Below are 19653 nucleotides of genomic sequence, written 5' to 3'. Positions count from 1 at the left end.
TGGGGCAGTACATCCTTCCTGCCCCTCTGAGCACACTGGGCTTTACTTCTTTTTCAGAAGCTTGTTGTAACAGGGGTCTCCAACTATGTGTCGTTACGTTTTCCAAAGTATCTAAACACCTCTCATTTCAGTGATTATCACACCATTAGCCATCAATGGAACGGGGTTTGAATAAAAACGACAACATAACATTTAGTCATACTGTAGTCGGAGAGTGTTTCATAATATGTAAGGGGGAAAGAGTGACATTAGATGGGCCGACTAAAGCAATACTTACAGCTGGACCAGGAGCTCCGAGCACACCCTGAAGACCGGCTGAGCCTGGTGGACCCTACAATCACAAACACAACATAAGATATCGCTTATTGGGATCCCCGTCTGGTTTGCAATTACACTTTATACAATGAGCAGTAAAGACACAACATTGATATTGTGCCAAACAAAAAAATCCCATTAGAACTAAACATTTCCAACAATGAAATTCTGCTTGTATTGCATTCTGAATATAACACAACATACATCTGCTGTGCTAACGGCACCAGATAACAATGGAAGTTAATGAAGACAATTGCATACTATATATATGTATGTTCTTAGAGATGGTCAACCTGGAGGAACATGCATATTCATATTTAATAGATCTGAAGGGATGCTTGTGATGACTTAAACCAAAGGCAGTTCACAAACACAAATGTTAGAGGACAGAACACACTGGAATTGTGTATTGGAAATCTCAGTAGCCTTTAGGAAACATAGCAGCACTTCAGTTCATATTTGAAATGCTGCAGACTGTTTAGGGCAAGATAACCTGAGATGAGTCATTGCACAGAAAGTAACCGGTGTTCTTTTAATGTTTCAGAATCATACCAAATAAGTAAAAAATAAGACTCACCAGTTCACCGTGGTCTCCTTTGCTTCCCTTCTGTCCGGGTCCGCCAACTTCTCCCTGTGGTGAAACACAAACAGCAGAGCTCACATCTCGCTCATCCATCTCGAAAGGCCTCGTCTCTAATGTTTAGTCCAATATCTTAAAGTGTCAGCTCGACCACGAGTGGGTAGTACATATTCCTCAAGAGATTCTAATTTGATATGCCCACAAAGACCTTGAGCGAGTGTGTGCAATTAATTGATTGGCTTGCTGTCTAACCCCACTGGCACTATGAACGCTCCAGATATGTGGTTCAATTATAAGTGGAATTAGCTGGGTAAACAGTTCATGTTTAATTGTGTTCAGAAATGTTTTAATGCATACAAAGTGTGCTTATTTTGTTTACTGGATGCAACAACCTGATACTATTTAGCTATGTTATGTCCCCCTCTTATTTACACAGGTTATATCCTGTCATTGTAGTCTTGACTCAAACCGAGTGAATAAAAACATTGTTTCTTTATGTGCGCATTCCTGTATATGCATGAATGATATACAATGAATGCACATGTGCCACAGCAGTGCAGCAGCAGCCCATGTGAAATGCCCAGGAGAAGATGAAAGGAAGATCTGCCACACATTTCTTATAAAACAATCCCTCATTTCTAGACACATCTTGAAGCGACTGACAGTTGCATTCTTTGATGTATTTCTTCATGTTAGAGAAAGCTGTTTCATCATCATTAGGGAGGAGCTGCTGGTTACAGACGTTGCACTAAAACTTGAATCTGTTTCAAATATAACTCATCCTCCTGGGTTTGATATTAAACGCAAGGATTATTAGCATTCCAGTGTGTGTCAGCTTTACTGCACCTTGTCACCGTCCTCTCCGGGGGGCCCCTGAGGGCCGGCGGGACCAGGAAGACCAACAGGACCCTGAATGCCATCACGGCCAGCGGGACCCAAGGGGCCTTTCTCTCCCTAAACACATCACATGAAACAGTTCCAGCCATCAAGTCAGTGTATCGGGGGTTAACAGTGAAAGGTTTGATGGAGTGAGGGTGAGACAGAAGTACTCACAGGTCCTCCTTTTTCTCCAGCAGGGCCCGGTGGTCCTTGGGGGCCGTTGCGTCCTGTCAGGCCGATGGGACCTCCGGGGCCGGCAGCACCTCGCTCTCCAGGAGAACCCTGACACAGAAGAACAAAACACCCATCAGTCATTGCTGCATGACGCTGTGGCTAACTAGGATACTTCCTGCAGAGAAGACATGAAAGGGCTGAAGGTAACAGAAACCTTTGAGTGCATAAAACTAACTTTTCAGTAAGAAGGCTGCACTAATTGAAGGGCTTTTTAAAAAAAAAAACAGGCGATTATAATGTGACACTATATTTGAATGAATACGCCTGATTATATTCGTCTTTTTTCCAACTTTCACAGAACTACGTCTCCAGATCACACAAACAGGAAGGTCAAGGACACTATTCTCCAAAGAGTACATATGGTGCTTTTGCCCACATTAGAATATCAAAAAGATGACCTTTTCATTGATTACTTTTTTATTGGACTGCTTTAAACGCAATAAAAACATAACCCATGACTGCACAAAGAATACATCCAGAACAATAACACAAGTACAGTGGCCCTTCTGTCAACCCTGCAACCTTCACAGGGACGAGAGCTGTGCTTACACACTTTGTATCATCCGTTCCTCTCATCCGCGTGTCCCATTACCCTCTCTCCACCGAGCTCAGGTGGATGCTCATCACTGTCTGGGTCGCCCAAATCAAATAAACTGTGACTTCATCTGCCATCAGTAGGTCATTACAGCTCCTCAATACACACACACACACACACACACACACACACACACACACACACACACACACACACACACACACACACACACACACACACACACACACACACACACACACACACACACACACACACACACACACACACACACACACACACACACACACACACACACACACACACACACACACACACACACACACACACACACACACACACACACACACACACACACACACACACACACACACACACACACACACACTCTGCCACCTGGCACTCATATACCTGGCCCGTTTAATGACAGACAGTGCCTGTTCCACACACACAGATCCAAACTGTCATCCCCAGCCTGCCAACCTGTCACGAGGCCACACACACAGACTCACACACACATACACATATTTCATTGACTCACACAACTTCACATTTATTTTCTTCTGCTTCACTCCCTCTCATTTCATAATTTCACACATGTGATTCTCTGGCCATAAACTGCGATAGAAAAAACGTTATGTTTGTGACTCAACTCGTCATATTTTTTCTTTTTTCTCTTGTGAATGTATGGAGGTTTTCTTGGTCCATCTCTTTCAAACAACCTTCTCAAAAGACTGTGAAACACAACACATACTCTCACTCTCAGACTTTCCCACAGCACAGCAGCAGCTCAATCTCTGGCAGGAAATCGATGCAGGGGAAATATCAGATCTCTTGTGTGCGAGGGCACACAGCGGCCTCTTTTTCAACATTGCTTTTCTTACTTTCAATTTAGGAAAACTATCTCGCAGTGGAAATGGTTTCACTCATTCAGAGACCGCCCCTCTTCCTCGCTTTCATCATCTTTTCAGCCCTGCTCTGCATATCCGCTGTCATCTAATCCAGTGTTGCTCTGTCGCTGGTGAGCAGGGGCAATTATCGAGTGCCCGCGTTTAACACTTGAACAAAATGTCAGACGGTTCAAAGCTCGCTGTCAGTCAGCTTCCTGTACGGATTCACCACCGGAGCTCCAGAGGCTTTTCATCGCATGTACCGCTAACCGAGGGGCTCAGAGACACAGGCGGGGGGGGGGAACGTGGCCCACTTATTTATGGGTTGTCCTGAAACTCTTATCCCCTTCCTGTTCACGGTGCTAAAATAGGCAGAGTATGTGAATGCAGATGCCGTATCGGAGAGGATGTCCTTTTCTGTCATTAATCAAAATGAATGCAGCAGAGGATGCAACACAAGTCCCTGAAATCACAGAGAACAACATCCTGACTCTGCAGTATGCGGTCTGATGATCAATTGAGTGCAACATTGAAGTAGCGGTCATTCAAAAATAGAAACGAGACACTTGCCTAATCTGTGTTGCTACAGTAACCACTGAATGTGATAGAACACATCTCCTGCTAGACCAATGAAGCGACTGTGATGAAACGACTGACTAATTGGGCAATTAAGATCATTACGCCATGTTTCAAATTGGTGTTGTTGGACACTTTGGTTCATTTCACACTTAAAAAGAAACACTTTAAATCAAGAAGCATCTTCTTCTATCAAAACATAGTACACAAACACCGAATCACCTATTTTAAAACAGTTAAAAGTGTAATATGTATCTCCCATTGGGGAATAATGTACTTCCACACAACATAAACAGGCATGAGAGGTGAGTCACAGTTATGCAAATATGTACCACCATCTTATGACAAGAAAAGACAAAAAATAAAGTTAATATTATCGTATGTTATCATGTTGACAGCAGTTTACATTCCTGCTGCTTCTGTGTGACAGGAGAGCACAGTGTGTGCAACTCCATTCACACAAGTAATTGTTTTACTGTAATATTTGCAGCAGGAGAGATGAGGTAACCATAGTAACAGGGTACTTACGAGGGGGCCGGGGGGACCCTGAGGCCCTTCTCCTCCCTTCAAGCCACCTGGACCCTGAAAGCAGAGGACAGGAGGGTTAGATCATTCACTCAATGCCATTCAGAGAGCCGTAATCACAGCTGTCCAATGGGCCAATACATGTTACCGTGTGTGTGTGTGTGTGTGTGTGTGTGTGTGTGTGTGTGTGTGTGTGTGTGTGTGTGTGTGTGTGTGTGTGTGTGTAGAGGGCTTAACTCCTGAAAGGCATACATACAGTAACTGGCCATGTGTGATCTATATACAAAGGGAAGAGATCTTTGTAGGTACAGTAATGTTCTTCCATTACTGCCTTAAACAAATGGGAAAGACGTCGTGTTGTTGTGAGGTTCTCGTTTGTTGTTGTTTTTGTGTGATTGGGTACGGACTGGAAAAGTTAATTTCTTCTATAATGGAAAATAAAGAATACATCTGAAACTAATCTCTTTTGGTAAATTAGTAATAATTGAAGATGTTCTCCAAAATATATAATGACAGTCGATTAAGGTTTCGTTCCAGTAAAAGTTTTCTTAAAGCTACTTAAAGTATTCCTTGTAGATGTCTGAACATGAAAGCAAAGTAGAGGATGTGCTCTCTGTGAGCGTGCCCTCTCAGCACCCGTGCTATTAGCTTCCAATTAACTGAGGCAGCAGCAGGTCATCAAAGGGTCACTTCTTAAAATACAAATACTTCATTTAAGAGGCACATAGCCTTACAGAGAAACTTGGTTTTATTTAACGTTTGTAATATAAGTCTATATTAGATTCCTGCAGTCACCCCACTAAAATTGAGGTTAATGAAAGTTTGTTTACGGTGCTCTTAGTGAGGAAAAAATACACTTAAAATACCCAAGGGCACAGAATTATTGAGGATTCATTTTAGAAGTTAAGTGACAATTAATTCCTTGCTTATCTAATACCAAATGTTTACCTAGGCTGCAGTTCAATTTCTATCAGAGAAAACGTAGCTTTCGCTTAGAATTTTGAAATGGCCATATCTGTTTCCATATTTAAACTTTTACTCCAAAGTGTGTAATATAAAAAGCTTGAAAAGGGAAGGAATGACTTGTTTTTGAAGCCCACAGTGGGACAACAGTTGAAGTAGAATCCGTCTATCTCCGGACCTCTGTCATCTCCTCGGGGTCCCGACCCTTGAATGGCATTGCTTATGCTGCTGAATACTAGCATCAGGAGGCTGGGATTGCTTATGGAAAGCAGAGTTCACCAGAGGCGGTAAAGACTTTCATTATAATAACTAATGTACGGGCTCCGACAGAGCCAGGGGGTTCAGACGCTGCCAAGCAGCCTCTCCACCTCCCTGGGTTCCACATTTCAGGACGGTGCATTAGAAGGCAGGATCTTTCTTTGCCAGACACACACAACAAGTTATTTATTGGCTCGTATATTGCCACCGTGCCCTTTTCTCAAGAGTAAGAGAGGGGATGGAGATTATGTGGGTGTGTATGTGTGCATCAATCTATTTTTCTCTTTCAGATTGGTATAAACGTGTGTGTGTGTGTGTGTGTGTGTGTGTGTGTGTGTGCCTGTTTGTACCTGTGCTCTCTGCGAAAACACAATTGGATTAACTTTTTACATTCTCCCTCATACAACAAGTGAGCGCATTTATGTATGTGTGTGTGTGGGAGAGAGTGGGAGGCTTTGTGTGTGTGTGTGTGTGTGTGTGTGTGTGTGTGTGTGTGTGTGTGTGTGTGTGTGCTGCCCTTATGAAAAGAAAGCCATCCTTCTGTCATGGGACGAACATAACGGAGGTAATAAGTCTGAGCTATGCTGCCGTGTGCCCTCTTATTAATGGTCAGCCTTGAAACGAGCCTCAGCCTCACGCTGATCCTCAGTCAGCCTCGAGCAGCTATTTGCTCTTACCTTGAACTGTTCCTCACCCACTCCCTCTTCCTTTGAGAATTAATTTGGGGTTACTCAGCAGGCTATGGGGTTCATTTGATGCGCTCACAAAGTTGTGTGTTTGACTCATTCTTCGATCGAAAACAAACCAGGAATGCCTTTAGAAAAAAGGATCTGCAGCTCGTGCAGCTCGAAAGTAGAAGTTAAATTCCTCTGACATGTAGCCGATACAGACATTTGACTCGTTAAGATGCTGTGCCAAAGCAATATTTACCTTTAGGTGGCAATATTGGCTCAATCCTCTTCTTTATTCTTCTATGTGAGTCATTTCTGCACATTTTAGTCAGGTCCATGGCTAGTGCTGCGTACCTGGACTCACATTCAGGTTCAGGTCCGGACTCAAGTCCAGAGGTTCAGGTTCAGGTCCGGACTTATAAGTCCGGACCTGAACCCATGGCTTGTGTCAAGTTGTGTGACTAAAGTGAACTTATTGTGAGCTAAATATCAATTGAAAATTAACTCATAATCAACTCAAATTCAAACTCGTCAGGTTTATTTTGCTCCCTTCCAACTTGTGTCTACATTTCTCTACAAAGTACAAATGTAAAAAAAAAACGTTTTGCCACTTTTCTACAACTCTGCATGTGTACATTATACAGTACATACTACATACATAGTGATGTACATACATATTGTTAGAAATTAAAATCAATGTTGATATGGCGTAATTTTGAATTAAATACACTATTTAATTTAAATCAGTTTTATTCTGAAAAAACCGGAAGTTCACAATATTAACTTAATGCTTTTATTCTGAAAATTCTTCTTTTCCGGTTAGCATTAGCATGTGGCGAAATGCTACCTTTTCAAACCGTGAATCGAAGGTGAAATGACATGTGATGTTGTACACTGAGCACACTGGGATTAGCACTCATTTATTGACGCTGAATAACGTTTATCAGGGAATGTTTAAATAACCACAGACACCAGAATATACGTAAGTGCTAGTTTTTTTGCGAGTCCAAGTACCGGTTCCCGACGTTCCGGTTTTAACCGGACTTGAACCGAAACTTTTTACAAGTCCAGTACCGGTACGCAGCACTATCCATGGCCAAGCCTAACATTTGGTTTAACAGCAGGTAGTTAGCCTGGTAATGGGGATCTGGAACTAGATTCAACTGAGTGTGTGCGATGACACACTTCACATGTGTATTGTTTGCATGAGTGTGTAAATGTGTACTGTCTTTTTTTTATTTACCATGGCTCCTGGAAGACCTCTGGCCCCCTGGAAGCCCCTGAGGCCGGACGGTCCTGCCTTGCCACCACCACCCTGAGGACCTGGATCACCCTACGGAGGGAGAACATACAATCAAAGCATTAACTAAACTGACATCTGCAATCCCGTCAGGAAATCATTAAGCAGAATCACTTTCGGTGAAAACAATTAGCAGAGCGGAATCTGCAGGAACGGCAGGGGGGAGGAAAACAATTAAATGGAATTGATCTGTGTGAGAGAAGCTGGAATGATATCCTATTATGCGGGGAACAAAACAGGAGATTAACAAGTTTAAAGAAATAGAAGAAATGTGCAGATTCTTTACAAACAACTATCAAAATAAATCAAAATAAATGTTGAACCCATTCACACTCATTTTTACCAATAGTTTTTTAAACAGTATACATTTTGAAGAGTTTAAGAAGTGCCTTAAAAGCAAGTTCCTATTCTCACATCTAAATAAACACAAAAACACTGTTATGAATAAAAAAAAAATATTTATTGTAAGTTCTCATAATGCAAGATCATTTCTGCAAATGCGGCTAAAATGTAGTTGTAGTTTGAACGTCTCCGTATTACCCATTGTTTTCCCCATAACTATTATAGGAACAAAACTGTCAAATAAAATGCAATGGGTCGGTAGAAGCGTAGGTATAAAAAGTAAATAAATACATAACAGATACCCTGCAGGAAAGATCCACTGCAGATATAAGCCCAACTTTATTTTTAATGTTATTGCCATTATTTGTTTGCGTTTCTAACTTTGCGCTGCTATGATATCTGAATTTCCCTCTGAGGATTAATACAAGTGTCTTATCTTCACATAATACATATAACTACTAATGACTGGTGCACTTTGCTTTTGTAGCATACACAGTACATGCTCCTTTACCTTTCCGCCCTCCTTTCCAGCAGATCCAGGCAGACCTTGCTCACCAGGTGGACCTGGAGAGCCTGGGTGTCCTCGCTCTCCGCTAGGTCCTGTCTCTCCAGTCGGGCCCTGTCAGCGACAACACAGATATGTTAGCGTCAATGTGCTAATCGATGTCTCCTTGTCCTCCTTGGTATTATATGAATGCAATAACACTACTTAAGATGTGCAGGATATCTCACACATACATACTTTAGCTTTCTTCAAAGTAATCAGAAGTTTTAATGGAGATGGAATCATTTACTTTCAGCCCACGCTTCATTACTTTTCAAAGACAAGAGATCTCACTGAAGGCATCCAAATGTATTTTCAATGCAGTCAGATTATTTCTTTGCATTGGGTATGGTTTTCACGATTCAGCCGTTGTTACAGCCGAATACTTTCATACATTTCAGCATCTCATAATTGTCCTACAACAAAAGAAAAAGTGTGGAGGAGGAATCTAACTGTAGCGCTGTACTGTGCTGTATATCTACCTGAGGTCCAACCACCCCTCCAGGTCCCGGAGGTCCCGTCTTTCCATTGAAGCCCTGAAGGAGAAAACAGATATGATGTGGACTGTACACACGAAGGGTTATATAGTACAGTATGGACTCTTTACTTTGTTTTGTCAGGATCAGAGCCATACAGAAAGTCAGTATGTGTCACGTATCACTGCCTCGTACTGACAGCAAGCGTTTGTGTACATCTTTTGTTTGTCAAATAAACCCATTGTGATTTTCCCTTTTGCTAGGCATACCAGTTATATCACCTTCACAGAGCTATCTGCATTTTTGTGATTACCCTGAATCTGTACCACTAATTTGGTTTTATTATCAACTTTTTAAAGCACTAAATATGATTAGATCAAGATCTTCCAGTGGTGCAAGAAGTACATTCTTATGTCCTTTAAGTGAAAGTGAACATGCAGATATACTCCTAACAATTCCTAGTATCACAAACTACAACTATCATCAATACGCAGCAGAATGGCCTCTTCCAGATTATTATATACAGTGACTTATTGTTTGGGAGTACATGCTTGTAGTAAACACGTTCTTATTAAAGCCTTAAGGACACTTAACATGTAGTTCATAATTTATCTTATTCCCAAACATTCAAATGTCACCCTCATTGAGACTGTCATGTATAACATTACATCACTAATTACATGTGTAAAGTACGTAGCGATTGGATATCATCAAAGGCCCTTAATCGTGGTGGTGTCACGATCAGTGATCAACAGTCAATCTTGGTTGATCATCAACTGGTGTTACTATTTACTTCTTCATTTGCTTTGACTGGTGCTTTACTTTCACACTAAGAACACACTCTGTAGGTGTCTCAGTCATCCTCTCCCTTCTGTGCCTAAGTGGGGGAGTTGATGATGATGATGATGATGCATTCATGGGACAAAGTGCCCACTCACCGTCTCTCCTCTCTGTCCGGGGTGACCGGGCAGCCCATCTTTTCCTGCCGGTCCCTGGGGGGGACAGGTAGACAGTTCATAACTATCAAGACATCAGGTCATATGTGGGTAAACAGTACATATTTGAGGAGCTAATATAAAAAGTGTCAACATGGAGTTGCTAACTCGGTGACAGTTAGAGAGCGGCTGCTTACGTTGGGTCCTTTAGGTCCGGGGAAGCCCACGGGTCCCTGTGGTCCTTGAGGTCCCTTTAATGAAGACACAACGGATAAAGTGAGTTAAAAGAATAATGAAAAAGAAACACAAGACAAGTTTAAATTGGAATTGGCCTTTGGAATTTATTTAGATTTTAGTCAAATTTCCTTTCCCACGATAACTGGGGGAATTTTTTTATCTTTTTTTATATAACAACAGTTAAGCGGATTTAGTTTGATGTAAATTAAAGTACAAATAATGTATTCTCTTCATGTAAATTAAACATACTTTTAACAGTGAATGTTGCTAATCAGCAGTCCTGTAGAGTTCGGACTTTTTTTAAATTGACAAATCTCTGTAAAGTTAAAGTTAAGATTCAAGTAGAATGCACCTGGCGTACTTTTTATTTCAGTAACTCGAGGCACAACACTTTAACATTTAAACAGGCACTGATCAAAAGCTAAATCTGTGACTTACCCTCTCTCCTGGTGGACCCCCTGCTCCATCATTGCCTGAAGTGCCCTGCGGAGAAAAACACAGAGAGACGTCATCAAAATATAATGGTCACTGACACGTGCGCATTTATAATCCTTTATAAGTTGGTACTACATTTGTTTTATGTTTTGATTAATCATGTTATATGTTGTACGCTCTTGTACGGGTTCATTGCGTATTGTTCTTCTTAATAGCAGGTACATTATTCTTCTTTCATGTACTTACTCGATACAATCTTAAGCATGCAGAGACATGTATTATTGCAGCAATATTATGTATTGTTTGTATATACAAGTGGACCTGGCTCTCACCTTTGCACCTGGCTTTCCGGTTGGTCCTCTCGCACCACGCCCACCACGTGGACCCTACATACATAGCATGCCGGTATACACAATAAGTAATCACCAGGAAAATACATAGCATGGTCAGAAGACATAACAAAACAATAAAAACAAAACAAAAGTAATCCAATAAAAGGCAGGTCATTAATGCCTTGCCTGCCCATCTCGACAATTCACCACCCAGCCCATATCCCCTTCAAAAGCCAAGACAATAAAGCCCATACACAACTACATTTCTCATTTCAACACAATCAATTATTCATAGGAAGGTCTCTGGTCGACTTGGCAGACAGATTACTGCATACCGTTGGGCCGCGCTGCCCTCTCGGTCCTGCTTTGCCGGCGAGTCCCTGAGAAAGAAAGACTTTGATTTAGGACAATATCATTCTCATCATCAGCAAATATAAATACAATTTCACCTCCTTTTAGAAGTAAAAGCTAAAGTTACTACAAATAGTAAACATCAGATAATGCTGGTGCTGAGGGGGTTTGAGTGAGGGATGAAAACATATCCATCTGAGCAAATTTGGACAAAAATAAATAATCAAATTGCTGCGGTAAGCGGTTACCCACAGGCACTTGACAGCTTAAACTGCCTGTCAGCTGTAGCACACGGGGGCCATGGGTGTCTGCCTCTCAATGTCTGTCAAAGACTTGGCAGTAAAATAACTGATGGATAAATCTCTTGATGCAAGCTTGGGATTTGTGTCATGGAGCTATATACATTTATAGTGATTTGAAGTTTTAGGTCCATTTCTATTTGATGTGTCCTGCACTGCTAGCCTTAGTGTCTCTGTAGTCTCATACACTAACCATCCAGTTTCAGTATTCTGCACTCTCTAATATTAATGTGCTACCCAGGAAACCCCACAGAGACCAAGAGTGTAGTATGTGTGTCTAATAGGTGAGAGAATTATTAATTTTGAGGCTCACCCTTCCTCCCTTCTCTCCATTCGCCCCTGGGAATCCAGGGAATCCGTTGGAGCCCTTCAAAGGAAAGAAGTGACAGAGGAGAAATACATTAGAGAAGTTCAGGGTATAAATGTAAGATGTCTACCTTAGTCTTAGTCAAGCAGCAACGGGACAGACTCTGGGTGTTTCTCAATCTCGAGGACGCTTGCTTGGTAGCACATGTCTTCCGAGCATCTTGCTTCAGCAGCGAGGCAAGGATACTTCCTAGCATTCGGAAAACAAAGAGTGGAACAGGCTAGCTAGTGTGCAGGTGTGCGTCATATGAGAGGCCCCGCCTTACATTTTCCGCCTCCGTTTTGAGGAAATTGGTCCGTGCGCAAAGCATTGTGGGGATTTTAACACCGCGGAGTCTACACATGTGCAGCCTCGAAATGTCTCGCTACGAAGTACGCCGGGCTCGGTAGAATTCCAAGTATGCTGGACATTGGAACAGTACTTCGGCGGCACTCGATGACGTAGTATGCTTGAAATAGTGGCTCTGCAGCAGCTTTACTCGACATTGAGAAACACCCTCTGAAGAGAAAACGATTCATTGTTCTTTTCTGACCAAGTCTCATTAAAAAAGAAACTGTGAAAACTAAAACTACTACTTTCATTTTCATGGTCAGCAGATTCCTATCATAGAACAAAGGTTTATGGGTTAGGACTTCCCATAGAAACAAATGATCTTCTTTTACTGCTTAAGATGAGCCCAAAGGGAAAGTCTCCTCCTCCCTCTGTCTGTCACACGGACAGACAGAGGGGCTGGGGGGTTGTTAGCACAGTTAGGAAGCAACATAGGAAGATAGGAAAAGGCGTGGGAGCAAATAAAGTCAAAGGAAGGGAAAACAGCAGATCCCCCTCGATACCCATCAGCAATTTAGTTATTGGACTTTCACAGGCTGCGCCCTCTGATAGCAGCGATGGTGCCAGTCAAACAAATACCAGGAGGGCATTCACCGTGGAGTGATAAGAGGAGCAGCGGGCCCTTTATGCAGCATTAGGTAGCATAAATATGTATTCAACCAATTTAGGTTAAACATTTCTTTCAAGTCAAGGCAATATTTATATAGCCCCTTTCAGCACCAGGCAATTCAAGGTGCTTTACAAAAATGAAAGACATTCAGATAAAGGCATTTAAAAACAGTAAAAGATAATAAAAGAAACATTAAAAGAAAAACAAAAAATGAAAGACATTTAGAAAATGGCATTTAAAATCAGTCATTAAAAAGAAAGCTAATAAAATAAACACTAAAAGTTACAGTGCAGTCTAAGATATGAATAGTTCAATTATTTCGGTTCTTGATTTTTAATTTATTCACAGAACCTCCCTTTGGAAATCCGAACATTTCCGTCCCGATTGTTCATTTAGACTGATTGTTTTCACCACGTTATGCTCGCATGACATCCACAATCGGACCCTCAGGAGGGTGTACTAGCCCCCTACTCTGCTTTGCGTTCCATAACAAAGTCTTTAAGTGTTACCTGAACACCCCGTGTTACCAAAACACTATTTTTCACTCAGCTTCACTGCAAGGTCATGAGTACATTTAAAAAACACTTTGATGCAATGCACATCTAAAGTGCTCATTACTGTACACATGCATATTAATATAAGGGGCGTAATACTGTTCAGTATAAGCATGGCAGCGTGGGTAGCATTGCAAGAGGTAAACAGCCCAACATTTGGGAGATAGCGAGAAGGGACATCTATACTGCTTAATTTGTTTTTCACAGAAGTGGGGTTATGTAAATACCATCAAACTATGTGCAATGTGTGCTATATGTGCAATATATACATTATTATATATATATATGCCATTAATAACTGTGTAATATATACCTGGCTGCTAAATCCTAAGAACTGTTACAGGATTTGTATTTTGAAAAGTTTTTTTTTTTTTTAATACTTTTTTTTTTTTAACATATGTAACATTAAGCTGTCTGTGGCTCTTTCCTGCTGTAACGATGCACATGTCCTCTCTGTGGGACTAATAAAGGTATTCTGATTCTGATGATCAACTGAAAGGGAGGGCTGGTTCTGGACAGGGCTGGTTCTGGACAAGCCTGACTTGCGCCAGAGAGATAAGACAGGCAGGAAACTATTGCAAATGGCGCCCAGAATTAACAGTGTGGGAAAGCTGTCAACAGAGAGTGATGGGGCGCAGCGGCCAGACACACAGCCAGCGGAGGGATTCATGCCCCGGCTGATGGAGGGGGATAAAGGCTGCGGGTGGGCCAGGACTTTGACCCTGAACATACCCTTGAGGACGATGTGACATTTTATAAAGTTCTACGCTATGAATCCATTAAAGAAAAGCTCCTAAAAGTGTCCAGACAGTTTTGAGTCACACATAAAGTGAAGTATCTTTTTAATGTTAGGGGATTTGGTTTGTAAAAGAATCCTCATTATAAGTTTGGAACGACAGCTTTTTCAGAGTTTGGAACGGGCGTCACAAGTGTCTTTTTCTTACAGTAAAGGAAACATATTGAAAGCGGGCTGAAAAGAGGAAATGATTGCAGATACTCAGATTGATAAAGTAGCATTGCAAAGTAGATCATCAATGTGGCGAATTTAAATTCTGGTAAAACGACTGGAATGACTTGAGCTTTTTTTCATGCTTTCTCTACGTGTGGTTACAAACATCACAATCATGCCTTTCTGACATCATCACTGTGTTTTCTGTGAAGTTTGATGAACTCCAAATTGATTTATCATGCCTATGTATTATATAAACATCAATCAGCACATAATTACTTAAATCTTATGCATACATTCAGTAAAACGTCCAACAATGTGACAACGAGTTCTTTGAAGAAAGTTGTTATGATGATGATAGAGTTTATAAAAGATTCATCATTATACGTTTTTGGAGACAGTTTTAGTTTATAGTGGGCGTCACAAATCTATTGTTCTTTCAGAAGATTCTTCAGGCACGGGCTATAGAGAAAGAAAAGATGGCAGTGTTTAGACAATGCCAAGGACAGGAGGCCTTATTGTCTCAAAAAGAGTCAAAAAGAAGATCCTATCCCGCGCTCCACTGGGAACATCTGTGGTAGGGCTGAACGATTAATCGATTTTAAATCGAAATCGCGATTTTAAATTATGCGATTATCAAATTGCAAAGCCGATTTTTTAAAACTTTTTTTTCTTCTTGTGTGTCAGTCATCCACACCAATCAGAAGTGCTGTGCTCCACATGTACCAGCCATTGTTAACCAATCAGAAGTGGCCCATGATAGAAGGCGATAGACAGATTGATCCAATCACCTGCAAAGTATTTTTGAAAGTGCCTGCCCTTTCCAAATGGCTTCCAATGGAGCTTTAGATGGTTTCTGAGTCAGGTCAGTGATGCTCCATCACATGTTCTACATCTATTACAGGGTGAATCTTTAACTGAAGCTTGACTTTAAAGCAACCCAACGGAAGTTTCATGTAAGTTTAGTTCTTTCACTCGTAGCTCGAGCTGCGGGGGTGCTAGAGACGGGAGTACGTTGATACGACCTTCCTAGCCGGAGTTATGGCCGCATTTTACAATAAACTTCTGTTGGGTCGCTTAAAAATAAATATCGCAAATCGCAATCGAAATATTTGTCAGAAAAATCGCAATTAGATTTTTTCCCAAAATCGTGCAGCCCTAATCTGTGGGTAGCCTTTGTTTAAAAGTATTGATGGACACAAACAATGAAATACCCTTTGTGTTTTTACCATTAAGGGACAAATATCCACTAATTAAAATAAGTCATTGCAAATTACCGGAGCTTAATTAACTTTTATATTTATTTATTTTCCTCTTTGTCTCTCCCCCTTGGCGTAATTTGTCCAGCTCTGTTATTTGTGTGCCAGCTCAGATCCCGCTGACATTTACAGACGCGGCCAGAGACCTGGCTGTGTGGATGTTGTGAGCGGAGGTGTATCTGACCCGTCATATCAATGCCAAGCTGTCAGAGCTGACAGCCGCAGCAGAGGAAGCAGCTGCAGCAGCACATCTGCAGCAGCACATCTGCAGCAGCACATCTCCATAGTGGATCCGTGGCACAGCGGTCAGCGCTACAGCGCACGAGAGCCAGACTGTTGGATAATGCCTGGGAGAGTGTAAGGAGGGAGGACAGCTGATGACTCCAGCAGGCGACCATGCCACTTAGGCTTCCTGAATTAGAGTTGCGGTGAGAGCAAAGTAGTTGTCTCCTTGGTTTGTGTTTGTGTGAGTAAGGGTTAGTCTGAAGATTGCTGAGAGGCAAGTTTGGATAGGAGTGGATCATGATCTGACAGACAGTATACACACGCACATCTACTGTATATAGAGATATGCATTATGTACACATATGGGCATAATACCTTCACACTGAAAAGCCAGTGAAGTAAGGGAAAACAGAAACAGAGTGGTGCAGGAATGAGTCAGACAACCTGGGTAAGCATTTTACAACTTTGGACTCCCACGTCTCGAAGATGCTTTTCGACGTTCTTTTGTTTAGATGACTGAAATATTAGATATGTAGATTCAAGTATTGTTGTACGACATACATTACATCAGTATTGGCTGAACAAAACGTGTAAGTAACATAAACGCTTGCTCGCCACAGAGAAAAATCTCATTGTTTTTGTCAAGTGACCCTTTAGTGATATAAGCTTCCGGCTGTGCCTAAAAAAAGGACGTCCTTTCTGCACCACTCGATTGTCCTTCAACTGTTCACACTACTAGGGTGGGAAATGTCGTCTTTGTTGATCTGTCCTTGATGAAGACACAGCACACACACATATCCCTGATCTCTGAAGAGGAGGCATGCACAGTAAGAATGCCTGTGCATTGATCAGAAGATTATAACTCTCGTCACACACCTTGGAGCCTTGTCGACCAGGGTATCCAGGTAATCCAGGGACTCCAAGTTTTCCCTAAAAAGGAGCATAAAGCAAAGACGATGAATATTCAGTGTGTCACCAGAGATGTCGTTTGGGAGACTGCAGTAAAGTTCACGGAAGCATTACGAAAAGCAATAAACTTCAAACCATAACGTTTTATTTCTTTTGTGGGAACATTTTTAATACCACGTTTATGGACATGACATCATCCATGGAGAGGCTTTCCTGCTTCACGCCCACAAGTGGATTTACTTTGGTCCATTTGGGTCATTATGGTTTATGGTCATAAAGCGGTACATGGAATATGATGTAACTATGTTTGCTTTTGAGCTAAGGTCAAGTATTTATAGTTTGTATTATGAATCCAATACTTTTGACTGTTAGTTCATAATTAACTGCAATGTTGCACTAATTTAAATCAAACTAGGATGAGGATGTCAGCAAAGCGTTAAATGAATTATTCATATATCCAAAGCAGCATTGGAAAGTAGATCATCTGTGAGGCGAATGGTGATTTTAATTTGAGTAAATTGAAAGCTTGTTAATGAAACTTCCTTTTTGTATTCATTTCTAATTATTTTGAGAATTTTCTATCCGGCTAATTAAATCACAATTAATCTGTTCTGGGTTCGTAACTGTGTTTTTCTATTAAGTCATTTAAACCAGGGGTTCCCAACTTTATTGTGCCAAGGACCGGCAGATACATTAAAAAAGATTTGCGGACCGGTTGTCAATTTTAAGTGATTTGAATATTTACTCACCAGCAGGTGGCAACAGAGGCTAATTGTATTTAACAGCCTGAAGAAATACCAATATGCATCCTAAACATATTAACAACGTTTAAAACCAGGATACAATTAAAACAACTTAGGACCACTGTACACATATTGATATCACTGAAATGTCAGTGAGACCCCTGGGCTTGTTTGCCAGCCATAATAACGTCATACCGGGGCGTTCGTTCCGGTGCACTCCGACAGCATTTAGCACTACATCGAGATTAAGATTAAACTAACTTCTTTTAATTTGGGAACACCCACATACCTATGGAGTTAGCCAGATGTGTGTAAATTACTGTTCATGGTAATTTGAAAACAAATGCCGTTGTTGGACACACACAAACACACCGAACATACACACACACAAACACACCGAACATACACACACACAAACACACACACACACACACACACACACACACACACACACACACACACACACACACACACACACACACACACACACACACACACACACACACACACACACACACACACACACACACACACACACACACACACACACACACACACACACACACACACACACACACACACACACACACACACTTTTATTCCTACTATTCACACATGACATTCACATATGAATGTGATTGCATCTTGGTGTAATTAATTTATGCGAACAAACTGGAACTTCAATATTTCAATAATACATATTTATCAAAATAAAAAACTACAGTTTTACGATTCAGTCTTCGCAGTAGCAGATTATTTACCTTCTCTCCACCTGTTCCCAAAGGACCGGACTCTCCGTTTGGTCCTGATGTTCCCTTGGGGCCCTCGGGGCCATCCTCTCCTCTGACTCCGAATACACCATTCTCACCCTTGATGCATAGAAAACAAATGTTAACAGTACATTATATTAGCTACCCTATCACACACACTTATGAACCTGCAAACATCAGTATTCAGTTTTGATATGAGGACTCACCTTGTCACCCTTGAGACCCATGTCGCCTTTGAAGCCGGGGAACCCATCTTCTCCCTGAAGATGAGAGAGATAAAAAGCTGTTTCATCAAGAGCTGAGCGTGTTATCAATAAAGCAAAACACAGATAGTGCAAAATAGCAAACAAGACTGAAGATAACTGATGGACCACTTAAAAAGTCATAGTGAAACTTATGTATGGCAGTTTATTAGCACTATATGCAAAAGTAAAAGGGTGCCTTCAGATAGCTTAACACTGACACCTAGTGGCCACTTTAATGAAGCATTCCCAGAAGCCGTTTTTTAAGTCTCTCATCTGTCTGTGGTTCTCCTGACATCTGGTGGCTAAACATCAGAATGCAGTTGTAAACGTATCCAAGGCACTGCTGTCATTGTTTTATGATGGCTGAGACGTTACATATACTAATGCCAATATTCTGACATATTTTCATACATTATACGACCAAGACAATAAATCTTGACACAATAAAATATGATGAGTATATAACCTCATGTAGGACTTGGGACTAGTAACATACTTCCCAGTTGTTTTCTTTGTGTGACTAAAGTATCTAAGCAGAGGTTTACTGCTTTTTGGTAATCTCTGAATAGTTTCAATTTCCTGACAATTGACTGAAATAAATCTATCCATTGGCACAGCGGTAGAAACTAAATTCTACAACAGCAATTCAAGAAAACAATGGCGACAGATCATATCCAGAGAAACTGCCCTACAAACAGCCTCGTTCTAATTTAAATGTACACACTATTTCAGCTGAGTGGCAGGAAGACTTCCCTGCCAGCATGATGGGCCCTTAGGAGCTTTTCCCACTAACTAGAATGCAGGGAAACCTCATTTAACAGGGAATTGTAGCTGTTATGGGTCCATTGTCCCGGAAAGACATCTGTCAATCATTGTGAGGGAGGAAGCTGGAGAGATGTTTACCTTTTCTCCTTTGCCGCCTTTAAGGCCTCTAATTCCCTCAGCACCCTGGGGAGAGAGAACAAGAGTCAGGATAAGAATTCAGGGGAAAAGGAAA

At 41.3% G+C, this 19653-nt stretch overlaps 1 protein-coding gene across 1 annotated transcript in view; it reads right to left on the bottom strand.

Annotated features, from left to right (window-relative positions):
• LOC117462539 (collagen alpha-1(XI) chain-like) overlaps positions 1-19653 on the bottom strand; it is a 79942-nt gene that overhangs the window by 20570 nt on the left and 39719 nt on the right. The window contains exons 28-45 of the mRNA XM_034104809.2: positions 19560-19604; positions 18618-18671; positions 18403-18510; positions 16866-16919; positions 12009-12062; positions 11381-11425; positions 11046-11099; positions 10717-10761; positions 10239-10292; positions 10045-10098; positions 9113-9166; positions 8598-8705; positions 7688-7777; positions 4556-4609; positions 1949-2056; positions 1742-1849; positions 893-946; positions 278-331 (exon numbers count right to left, since the gene is read on the bottom strand). Coding sequence (XP_033960700.1) covers positions 278-331; positions 893-946; positions 1742-1849; positions 1949-2056; positions 4556-4609; positions 7688-7777; positions 8598-8705; positions 9113-9166; positions 10045-10098; positions 10239-10292; positions 10717-10761; positions 11046-11099; positions 11381-11425; positions 12009-12062; positions 16866-16919; positions 18403-18510; positions 18618-18671; positions 19560-19604 — 1197 coding nt within the window. The remainder of the gene's footprint in view (positions 1-277; positions 332-892; positions 947-1741; positions 1850-1948; positions 2057-4555; positions 4610-7687; positions 7778-8597; positions 8706-9112; positions 9167-10044; positions 10099-10238; positions 10293-10716; positions 10762-11045; positions 11100-11380; positions 11426-12008; positions 12063-16865; positions 16920-18402; positions 18511-18617; positions 18672-19559; positions 19605-19653) is intronic.

This window comes from Pseudochaenichthys georgianus, chromosome 17 (assembly GCF_902827115.2).
Source record: "Pseudochaenichthys georgianus chromosome 17, fPseGeo1.2, whole genome shotgun sequence".
In the NCBI taxonomy this organism is placed as follows: domain Eukaryota; kingdom Metazoa; phylum Chordata; class Actinopteri; order Perciformes; family Channichthyidae; genus Pseudochaenichthys; species Pseudochaenichthys georgianus.
Note: the sequence above shows the minus strand (reverse complement) of the source record. Positions and strands in the feature narration are given on the sequence as shown.